The sequence below is a fragment of the Aplidium turbinatum genome, chromosome 2, assembly GCF_918807975.1.
Source record: "Aplidium turbinatum chromosome 2, kaAplTurb1.1, whole genome shotgun sequence".
Taxonomy (NCBI): Eukaryota; Metazoa; Chordata; class Ascidiacea; order Aplousobranchia; family Polyclinidae; genus Aplidium; species Aplidium turbinatum.
In genome coordinates, this window is record NC_137473.1 from 7,820,531 (window position 1) to 7,832,927 (window position 12,397).

At 38.0% G+C, this 12,397-nt stretch overlaps 1 protein-coding gene across 1 annotated transcript; it reads left to right on the forward strand.

Annotated features, from left to right (window-relative positions):
• Positions 1-1,882: 1,882 nt before the first annotated feature.
• LOC145785900 (hippocalcin-like protein 4) lies at positions 1,883-12,097 on the forward strand. Its single transcript, XM_082597600.1, has 3 exons — positions 1,883-2,091; positions 3,518-3,686; positions 11,750-12,097. The coding sequence occupies exons 1-3, from the start codon at positions 1,883-1,885 to the stop codon at positions 11,969-11,971; spliced, it is 600 nt and encodes a 199-aa protein (XP_082453726.1). The 3' UTR covers positions 11,972-12,097.
• Positions 12,098-12,397: the final 300 nt, after the last annotated feature.

The window sequence follows — 12,397 nt, forward strand, 5'->3', positions numbered from 1 at the left end:
AAATGTTTGACAGATCGCAATACAGGCAACAATAGTGACCTGCAAAGATATCAGCGAAAAATAAGCTCCAATAACAGGGAGAAAGAAACCAGGCACCATGAAACAAACGCTTGTGAAAATCATCGAAAAAACATTTCTATCGTAACTCATGAACAGTGTTCCCTCCAAAAAAGCAATGAGTTAGTTTTTCATCCTTTTTGTGAGAGTCCATAAAACCGTCTTTCCTTGATTATTAGACAAATGTCACTTGCGATGCTTATCAGCATGGCAAGAATAATTGTTGATTAACAACATTTTTGCAGTAGGCTACTAAGCTAAATATTTTCATAATACCAGAAAAAGTCTTTAAATTTATATATAATATTTTTCCAATTATTATAAATTGAGTTGGCACACCGGCCTATTTTGCCAACAAAAACTTGCATAATAGGAACACAGCTCGTGAAACACAATAACGGTGAAACGCACACTAGTGTTTACAGGACATTTACAAACTTAAAATAAGCAACCCCTTGCTCTCAGACATTTTCGAAATTCGAAAACAGACGTTTTAATCAACCACTGGGACAGTGTGGCTGGACATCACGTTGGAATAACTTCAAACGACCCCCCACCTAGAACTACAATGTGATTGGTCGGTCGGTGGAATCGTATGCAAAGCGAAAATATGCTTCCCGGAAAGTATTTTTTGCCTTTATGCTGTTTCACTCCTCAAGAAAAGTATTTTTGGTTATACTCGTGCGCTGATACCTTCCGCGGGCCGCACATAACAGCGTGGCGGGCCGCATGCGGCCCGTGGGCCGCCATTTGGTGACCCCTGTTGTAGACCAACCAGCTTAGTGGCCGAATGGTATCGTCTTCGACTCTAGTGCTGGTTGATCTAGCATCGATTCCAGGTCGGGTCAAACCGAAGACTTTTAAAAGAATAGGTTACCGATTGGGTTCTTTTAATGCAGTGAGCTTAAGTAGGGTAATTATAAGATGACATCGTAAACTTGATTTAAAAAATGAGCCCTGTCGCTAAAAAACCTTTGATATTGTAGAGTAGAGCGACAATACATAAAATCATGATATTATCGTACTGTTATTACTATTATTAACTTTGAAATCATTGCTTTAAAGATTTCAGACTATGTAGCGTTACATTAAGTTTTTTTTTCAACTATAAAAAGTTGTAAAGTCTTGTGATTTTTACTGTGTTTGGAGCTACATGTGCTTGAAAAGTTGCTTGATTTTTGTTCCTGAGGCTCTTTTGCCTTTTGCGCAGAGTGAGGACTATTTGTCGGCTCTTGGCATCAGTGATTCTGCTCATGCATCGCTAATTTTTTATTAGCGCTTTTATGTGTGGGAAAGGCGCCTTCTCTTAGGCAAGGCAACGCTCTTTGTTTCTCGATCAGTTTATTGCGCTGCTTGATGCCGTCCGGACGGCTGTGGCTTTTGTTTAATATATTTGTATTCAAGAACTTTGACGTAAAACTCTATTATTAACTTCGGTTAGGTGGAAAAAAGAAAACAAAAAATCAGACAGCACCAAGATTGATATTCAATCTGATTCTGTATTTACTGTAACTTAGATATCAAGCACTGATTCTCTAAATCTGCTTAGACCTACAAGTAACATAATTCTGTAAAACTGCGAAATATTATGCCAAGCCAATGACAAACCTTGCAATCCTTGTAATACTTTAGACAACAGTTATAAGTAAACATTTTTTTTAATCTTAGTTTTACGGTACAATGGCACAGAGCATTTCACGGACGCCCAAAAAGGTGTCAGACAGCGTTAGGCTTATTTATTGTCTACTGCAATTACATAGTCCACAATTTATATAAGATAGGCAATATTGCTGACTTTTTAGCAGAATTGACAAAAATGTTTTAGATGGGTTCTCACAAGTCTAAGCTAAGTCCAAAAGAACTAACTGAAATTGTAAATAGCACTTTGTTTTCTGAGGATGAGATAAGAACGTGGTACAAATCCTTCCTCAGAGATTGCCCATCTGGTGTTTTGACATTGGACGAATTCAAACGCTACTGTACTGGGTTTTTTCGTACTGACCAAACCAATGATTATGCTGAAAGAGCGTTTAAGTAAGTATATGATACTAAATTTACAGTAGCTTATTCGATAATAGAGTCATGTTAATGATAATTTTCAAGCCGGGCCCTAACTAAATCAGCTTTGTGATTGTGCTTAGTGCTTCCTGCTCTAATGATGGTAGGTCTAAGTTCAATTTCAGATTAGGTCAAAAAGACCGAAAACTTTGTGTAAGAAATGGTTTGTAGCCCAACAGTAAATCAGGGATATTTAAAAAGCAGTAAACTCATGGCTCAAAATGTTTGTTGAATATTAGGCTACTTTGAAGCCGCCGATACCTGCTTCTAGCAAGACAAGTGCTTATCAGTAGCTGGTATTGAAAAGCACTCCTTTCAAGTCTGAACTTTGTTCGAAGAAAATCAATTGTGGCATGGTGCTAATAATGTTCTTATAGCTGACCTTTTACCTGTCATTTTTTTATCGTTTGCTAGGAAGTTCAGTTCAGTATATTTAGGAAATTTACTAAGCCATTCTCCCAGACAGTAATTTTGTCTGATGTAGATCTTTACTAAGTCAGGTCATATGGCTACCGCGTGGCGATCTGATTTACAGTAAGATCTGTGAAGGCGCAGCGGATAAGGCGTTCTTTTTCCAATCATGCAATTAATCCTGGTTCGAGTCCCGGCTCAAGCTGGTTGCTGAAAAACACTACTAAAAACAATCATCTCTACCCAGGGCGTAATAAATTGAGTGGGCATAAATTGCTAAAGGAAAGGCCACCGAGAGAAAAAACTGGCCACCCTACTCATCAGTGCCGATGGCTTAGTAGGCTACTGTATATAGTGAGAACCTTGTCTTGTCCCCAGATGCTTGGATCAAGGATAGAACTCACTTTCACTTTACCAGACAAAATGGTCATTTTGATTGTGTCTGCTTGCTATAAAAATAATTCTTGCATACGATAACTCAAACTGTGTCTATTTATCATTTATTTTGATCTTGCACTTGCAGCGTTCTTGCTTCTGATAAATGAAATTGATTTAATTGATTAGCGGTTTTTGAAACGGAAGCAATCGGCTTTTAAATTAATTTGTCTGGATCAATAAAGTAATTAGCTCGCACTCACCTTAGGTAACATTTTGATCTGTCATTTTGAAAACTTGGAATTCAAGAACTTCACAACTGAATCATTTAATTGCTCCAACACTTTCTACCAAAGCAGCAGGGGTAACTGATAGATAACAAGACCCGAATCTAACTGACTACAAAAGTTAAAATGTGAACTTGGTCCCATCTTAAGTTTTTGTGCATTAACAAAAAGGATCATGGAAACCCTCAGCTTCGAGGTAGGCCATGTGCAATATTCTACTCGCAATTAACGTGTTTAGGATTGGTGTCGAGGTTGTACGAAGTGGCAGCTTAATTTTTGCAGTGGATATTCCCTTGTTTATTGGCTACTATGTGAATGCTGTTTCACAGGAGCTTTGACGACAATCAAAACGGAAGCATCGACTTTCGGGAATTCATGTGCGCGCTTTCAGTGACATCTCGGGGTAGCTTTGATGAAAAGCTTCGATGGGCGTTTCGGATGTACGACACAGACAACGATGGATCGGTTTCACGTGAGGAAATGAAGCTTATGATCCAGGTTGGTCCACAAGAGTAGTTACTATTTGTATCACAAAGGCGAAAGGTGGCAAACTAAAAGTAGTTGTTCCCGACAATTATTCACCAAATCAAACGTCATATAAAACCGTTATGGTCTACTTAACCTAGCTGGCATCTTACGTCATGAAAATTGCTAGAAAATGTCCAAATATTGCACCATCGGTCGTAAGACCTGATGAAATATTGCATCACTACCTTTGAACACCGGTTTGAATTGCGTGACAATGTCTTTCGTTATGACGTCACAGTACTGCGTACGTGAGTTTGAGATATTGAAAATTATTTTCGTCATTCGTAAAATTGTTGCTTGAAAGTGAGTCGCAAATTTAACTGTTTTGCTTATTGCTTGCTAGCTGGACAAATTTTCCGTCTTTTATCTAAGTAGTTTGTTCTGTAGTGACAGGTTTTAGTGGCGTACCGTGTTGCGTCCCATTTTCGATAGCCGCGGGCTAATTTTACAGAAATACAATTTTGAATAGACGTTTCAGAAGAGTGTTTCTCTTTCGGTCATTACATACAGACGAACGGATTCGGGAATCTTATGTTACAATTTTCCCACGAAGAGATTATGGTTTACCGCTGTGACCAGTAGTATATAATTAGAATTGCGTATTGAGCTGACAAATCAGTTGCTGGACAGGGGAAGTCTTTGGTTCATTTTTGACGTTGAACTTCTCTTTATAAACGGTAGAGCCAAAATCCTGAACTCCAAACAAAAATATTGAAATGTTGGTCTACACCAGGGAAAATCAAGAACATATCGTGAAGCGCAACTTACGCCATCTTGGATCTCAGAGTAGGGTGTATTAAGCAAAAGCGTTGCCAGATGTTCTGCAAATTTTCACACAAAAATATATTTTTAATCAAGTAGCTAAAAATCAGCCAATGATTTTTATAGTCAACCCTCGACTAAAATTTGCAGCAACTGTTGTACGCGTATTATCTCAATTTCTAAAGAGAATCCATCGTCAACTTACCAATCAGGTGGAAGCCAGGATATTAAAAATATACCCAGTCAAAGTATTGGTGTTTATGAATTTAAAACAATTATCCCTGTAGAAATAACAATTAAAAAAAAATCATAAATGTGATCAACATTGCTCACTACTTGAATCATCCAATAATGCTATCTTTAGATAAACTGAGAATGGTGAACAACAGTTACGTAGCTTATTTGATAAAATTAAAACTTCTCATGTTGTAGCCTAGTTGCTTTAAACATCTTAAAAATAATTTTCAGCTCTTTTTTCAATGTTAATGATAAATTAAAATTGTAATCTTTGTTGGAATCTTGTGTTTGCAAATTTTAATTTAGGCTACTGGTGATCAAATAAAGAATGGCCTTTATGCTGAAACAAAAACTGACTACACCAGTGGTTCCCAACCTTTTTGTTGTCACGGACACCTTTAGACAAATTATTAATTCTGCGGACCCCTACCTAAATTTTGCCTGAAACTAAATTAACATATTATTGACTATTGTAATATGCTACTCAATTACTGTACTGTGTCATATTGCATTGCCACTATGACTCCTGTGGCAAATATCAGGTTAAACAGTTGCTCAAATAAGAAAATGAATGAATTGTTGAAGAAATGTCAGCAGTATTTGAATATTAAGGTGACTCAAAGTGCCATGCCGAAACTTTTTCAACGTAAGCAAATTTAATGAGAGGGTTGTTGTTGCCTTTCCTGAACTAAACGACTGAACTGTGGTTGAGTTTTTGACAATGCAACACGCATGTCATCTTCAACGTCCAGGCGATTTTGATGTTTAGTTTTTATTGTAACAAGAGCTGAGAATCCTGCCTCGCAAAGGTAAGTGGTTATGAATGGTAACAAAACAATAATCGCTTGCTTTGCCAAGAATGGGTAGGTTTGCAGTTGTGAGCACCAAAATTCTTCCACAGTTTTTGAATGAAATTCAATAAGTAATAACTCTTTTGATCTCAAATCAGTTAGGTCATCTTTACTGAGATCGTCATCGCTAATGTTGTTCAAATCAAAAAGAAAAAAGATTTCGAATCCATGTTTGAACTTCGTTCGGCAGGTGTTCTAAATTAAAATAACGTTGAAATGAGATTTGCAGGGTTTCCAAGTGAGCGCAGAATTTTTCTCTTATAGAGATCAAAAGAGTACATTCTCATTGAGTTTCATCCATCAAGATAAGATCTTCTAACATTGGAAAGTTAGCGTAATTACCTGCTATCAATCTGCGTTTCCAAACCGGCAACTTGGCTAAAAAACGCTTTCAGTTTTACAGCTGCATCAATTATTGTCACACCTGGTCCTTGAATGTCACGATTAACATTGTTAACATGACCGAAAATATCGGCTAAGTAGGCCATGCCGTATAGAAAACTTTTATTCTCAAACAATTTTGAGAGGGGACTTCCTTTTGCTTTCAAAAGAGTTGATACCTCATTTTTTTATTTAAAGAGATAAATGAAAGTAAAAAGATCGCTTTTCGTTTTTTTTTTCCAAAATTTATCAAGGTCACGGACCCCCAAATGCTTTCTCACGGACCCACAAGGGGTCCACGGATCCCAGGTTAGGAACCACTGGACTACACTATCATTTATTGCATCCTACTCTGAGAAGGTAGTTTCTTATCCTGTAGGCCAGGGGTGGGCAAAGTGCGGCCCTTTTCCATTTTTTGTGCGGCCCTTCATCTTCTTCCAGCTATTTTTACCCAAATAAGGCTATTTGAATTAAGGCTATTTTCATCTCGATTTACACAATTTCGAAGCTTAAGAAGTGATATGACCGTCTTTTCACTCCCCTGTACCTGTGAAATAAGTTTTGCGCCTGTAGAAATCCAGCTTGAATTGAATTCACTGCAGGAGAATGGCATTCTTGTACAAAATTTCAATAAGATAGGCTAAACTCCATTGCTGAAAATATGAATTAGTGTTTATTTGATGTGCAGCCCTCCTGTAAGCATTACATTTTCCTAACTGGCCCTTGTGTTAAAAAAGTTGCCCACCCCTGCTGTAGGCCTACTTGTAGAAGTCCCTGGTTTACATTAATTTTCAATTGCCATCATAGGATGCCTAATGATGTCTAAATAATTTAATAGCCGTGTCAAGCACGAAGAGGAAAACCATCAATCAGTGCAAATGAAAAATTAAGTCTTGGTGCTAAATTATAAGCCTTATTTAATCAAACTTAGCCTACGTGAAAAAAAGTATCGATTTTTTCATAATTCTAAATTCAAATCCACATGTTTAATCGGTTCATTGACAAATCATTGTGGATCTAAAAATCCACATCACTAGAAATAGTCACAATCTAATCGCGGCTTTGTTTCCGAATTGTTCCAATCTTGACAAATTTTCTTGACATTATTTTTTAATTTTCTTGACAGAGCGTTTTACAAATACATATCCAATGGTGCTTGAGACTGCAATCTGAAATATTACGCAGGAATTATAAAGCACAGTGTAGGGTAGGCTCAGGCCCGGATTTACCAATAGGCTAGGCAGGCTGAAGCCTAGGGCCTCAACGTCCAGGGGCCTCAAAATTCGGTTTCAAAGTTTGTAATTCTTTAAAAAACTTGACAAGTTTAAACCCTATCTAATGTATATATACGAGTATATCAAGCTTTTCAGAGTAGAAAATTCTATACACAACTGGTTTCAACCACCTTGTAAAGAGTCATTATTACGTCGTTTGCATCATAATAAAGGCAATTATTATACGCATTGTGCTGGAAGCTTCTATGTTAAAGTACCATAGTCTTCTCTGCAAAAATCAGTATCTGTAGTTGACATCAGGGCTGCCACTCCTAGTGGTTTTCCACTAGATCTAGTGGTTTTCTTGGAGAATCTAGTGTTTTTTTTAATTTTGAGAGTGGAAGCATCAAACTTCCTTCTGTTGTTAACGAAGAAGATTTAGATGATTTGCAAGAAGAATAGGGAGCTTTGCCTCAAGCGTGCAATGTTCTCCATGATAGTGATGACCTTAGCCCACCACACCAGAGTTTTGGCTAAAACTGAAAATAGACAACCAACGTTTAAAACTTTTAAAGGAAGCGTATCCGGAAGATGTTAACCCGAAACTTACTAATGAACTTCTACATTTTCATTTGTACGTGAGAAAAACACAAAACCAAGGGCTTACCGGTACAGTAGAGAAGAGCAATCTATTTCCTTGTCTCATGGAGACCTTTATGAAATTTATGTGCAAGGAAAAAATTAACACTGCCTTTCCTAATGTGGAAGCAATAGTAAGACTGTTTCTAAGCTTAATTGTCACTAACTGCTCAAGGGAGAGATCTTTTTCAAGGCTCGAAAGCATCAAAAATAAATTGAGATCGACATTTGACAATGTATCAAGAAAGGTTGTCCGCACTGAGCATTCTGTGCATTGAGAGTGACAAACATAAACAGATAAATTTTAATTAACTTTTGCATAATTTTGCTTTGACGAAAGCTAGAAAATAAAATTGGTAGCCTAGTCTTACTCTGTTTGATGGCTGTAATTATTTCTTATGTCCTGGTAAATAAACTTTACAATTATTGTAAACGGGTGTTTGATTAAAGAAATTAAAATTAAAAGCAAAACTGCCTTAACTAAATTTTTATTCTTTTAATTAAAAATTTGCATTCATGAATGTGGAAAATGAAAAGAACGAAGAGTTTATTGCACTCATATTTTTAACATTAAGCAATGACATGTGATGTTGTTTAGAGAGAAATTCTGAGCTCAAAAATAGGAAGGGGCCTCACAAATGGAATAGCCTAGGGCCTCTCATGGTCTAAATCCGGCCCTGGGTAGGCTATAGGCACATGTATGCAGGCACACACCGCATAAAATGAACAGAACATTACTGGATGTATCCAATTCACTGCAAACTTTTGAAAATTGGCGGCTGTTTAGTGTTTAAAGCACTAGCTTTTACAAAATTCATGACACTTACAACGCTTTTCATTGTATCTTGGAATTCTTGTGGCAAAGTTTCTAAACTAATGAAATTCTAAACTTTTCAGAAGGCCTCAGGTGACCCCAGGCAAATTGTCAGGCGACCCCAGTTGGGGTCGCGACCCACAGGTTGGGAACCACTGCACTAGGTTAATGGCCTTGTTGTAAATTAGGCCCTGGGGTACCGTACAGGTTATCAAAACTTAATAGGCTACTGTAATTCTAAATAAATACAATAAACCATAAAATCAACATTACTTCATTAACTTGGCGTCTTCTATAAGCTGGTCGCCAGGAAGAAGTCAAATGTGATCTTTCAGCTGTTGCACTTAGTTTCTGGTGGAGAAGGAAAGATTGATGGACATGCACCAGGTTTCAAGTCAAGTCTTTTGGCAAGTCTCATTTGGAATTGAAAAAAATTTTTGAAGTCTGCTTCTTGAAAATGCAGGCTACAAATTCTGTGGTCTGGTTTTGGTCCACTCCAATGACAAGTTGTGGTGTTGACAAATTTATTCCATTTCCTTTTTTGCGTTACTGTGTTTGGCCACAGCCAAGCACAACACAAAAGTCAGGCATAGTATTTGCTATGATGCAATATTATTTCTACAATAGTCAAACTATGATGCAATATTGATTTTATGGACGTTTAATTTTTAGCAATGCTACTACATTTATACTACCGTACGGTACCTCACCTTTCTCGTAACATTGCTACTATTGCTCAACGAGATATCCTAGAAACTTAAAAAACGTGTAAAACTATAACTTACTGCAAAACTTCTTGAAACGCAACGCGTCCGAACTTTTGAAGTTTTGATATTGCTGGAACTGGAGCTCTCGTCTTTTGTAACGTTTTCTCGAGCAGTGTTTCCACTTTTTGGTCATTTTGAAAAAAATAAAAAATAAAGGAAACATTGGACTTTGGGCCTTGCCAGCGCCATTGAAAACCTTTTTTTTTTTCGGTAATTTTATTAAAAATGTATTGAGTGTTCAGTTTACGCATTTTAATGCTTAATTTCCGTTTGAAAATTTCCTTTAGTAGGCCTTTAATACTTATCATCAATAAAACCTTTTACAAAAGGAAAGCAAAAAGTGGATTGAATTACTCACAGATAACAACAGTTCAACAATACGAAACTTCACTCTGTCAACCTCGTTAACCGCGATTACGTCAGTGGTTTAAAGCAGGGGTCACCAAACTACGGCCCGCGGGCCGGTACCGGCCCGCGAACTGATTTATCAGGCCCGCCACGTACTGTGGAGATAACAGCTGCACTACAAACTGTTAAGGAAAAAAGTTATCAAACTTTTGTAAAGGACTGACGTTACTGTTTATCATTAGGCCACCACAAATGGTGACAGCCTAGGCTAAATTTGGAAAGATGTAATGTTTTTTCAAGAGCACGATGCCCTGTAGTGTATCACAGCAGGGGATAACTTTTCCAGCAACCTATTGATTTTTATCACAACTTTGTTATTCCACCGCTGACTTTGTTATTTATTGTGCTCAATTCAAGTCAATGGAGATTTTAAATAGTTGTATATCTTTTCGCAATTTTCATCCGGCCCGCAGCTGTTAATCTCGCAGCAATCCGGCCCTCAGAGAAAAAAGTTTGGCGACCCCTGGTTTAAAGCCTTTAGTCTACAAGTATGCGCAACTGCCAGGAATAAGCTCAACGAAGCTTTCTCAGGTCAAGGACAATTTTTTTTCCATCAATTTGTTAAATCAAAATCAAAAGTTCAGGAGTTGTGTTCCCCTATAGCAGTGTTTCCCAAACTTTTTTTTAATAGCGCCCCCAAGGACAACGAACAGAGTATCAAACGCCCCCTTCGACAAAAAAAAGTAAAACCAAAGTTATTTTACATTCTTCACAACTTAAAGTCCAACTCTAATGAGATTGGTGCAATGCCATCAGCCTCTTGATATCGGGTTCAAGTTTGGATAGGTGCAATCTTAAGTCTCATCGTCTAACTATGTCAAGACGTTGTCACGGCACTGAAAACACGCTCCGCCAAGTAAGAGCTGTGAAAGGCAATGATAAAAACTTTGACCCGATTCCACACGTGAGGGTATTTCTATTTGATTTGGTTCTGTAGCTAGAACGATTGATATGAGATATTGAACTTCGGTTTGAGTGCAAAATCGCTTTGCAATGTTATCAGTTCCTCCTCAAGAATTTTATGTTCGGAAATATCACAAAATGGGTCGATTACCCTGTCAGGGATTTCTAACTGGACTACGTCTTGGAATCGAACTCCCATGTCTTTGTGTACTTCTTGAAGATGATTGTTGTACGTCTCTAAATCAACATCAGATATGCCTTTGTCACTGGTATCAAGTTGTTGCAAGCTTGAGAATTGGAAAAATTCTCGTCTAGCTAAATTTCGCTGATACAAAACGAGCTTATTTCGTTACCCTAAAGGGATAATTTCAATTCATTAAAATATGTCTGACAAGTAGGCGATATCATTTCTCACAACCAGGACGTCATTCGCGAGGCCAGTGTCACGACTCTGAAGAAATTCCACGATAGTTTCAAACTGTGAATAAACTCCTGCAACGCCATTTCTCTGGGAAAGTCATCGTACTTTGCTGTGGACTAGTAGCCTAAGCGCTCAAAAGCTTCATCATTCTCATTGCACAATCGTTTGAATAAGCGTGTATTTAGAGCTTGCGCTTTAATTTTATTCACTGCTTTGATGACAGTGTTCAAAGATAGATTAAGACGAACGCTAGATCAAAATACTCTCGGATTGTAAGATCGGATTTGCGTCATCGGCCATCGCAGTGCTTCAAATTGTCATGCGTTACGACCTCAACTAACTTGTAAGGCGCTCCGAAGCGACGTTGCCAGCATAAATGCCACAATATCTGCCACAGAGCTCTTATAGTCACCGTCTTCTTTTGTATTACTTTGAAGCGAAACATGACAAACAATGCTTTGCAATCCTCTTCTTGTAACTGCCCGATTTACCCTCAGCGCCCCCCAATCGCCCACTTTATAGCCAGCGCCCCCTTCATGGTCGCAAACGCCCCCAGGGGGGCGCTGGCGCCCACTTTGGGAACCACTGCCCTATAGTTTCGATCTGGCTGCAAATTAAAGCACAACTTTCTCTCAGGCCATTTACAACCTTGTCGGAGAAGAAACCGTTTTGCTGGCCATGCCCGACAACCTTACCGTGTCCCAAAGAGCGAAGCGAATTTTCGATGTGATGGACAAAGACGGAGATGAGCACATAACTGTGGAAGAATTCACCATGGCAACAAAAAGAGACCCAAGTCTGATCATGATTCTTCAACTTGGAGAAGGCAACCCAAAAGAACCTTTTGTTGCAACATAATGGCATGGCGTTTGATAACGTTCATCGAATTTGCATTGTCAATAGGCGTACGTTTTGTGTCATTGACATAATGATATAGGCTATTTTTTAAATAGCGACAGGTTACAAAATATTTGTAATGAGAAATCGAGTACAATTTAGAGTAAAAATATTGTGTAGCCTAAGTACCACTGATGTAACAAAAAGTTGTAAATAAAATTTATTCGTTAGGTCTACGCTCAATGTTGTACGCGTCAATAAAATAAATTGACGGCGTCAGCGTCAGCGCAAATTGCCTAAAAAAATCACGTCGTAAAGTATTGCGTCAGCTCTTAAAGAAATTGACGGCGTCAGCGCGAATTTCTAGCGCTATTTTAGCCAGGGTCTCACAAAACAGAAGTATTTCAACCAAGTTTAGACTGACAATAGCTATAAAATAAAGAGCAG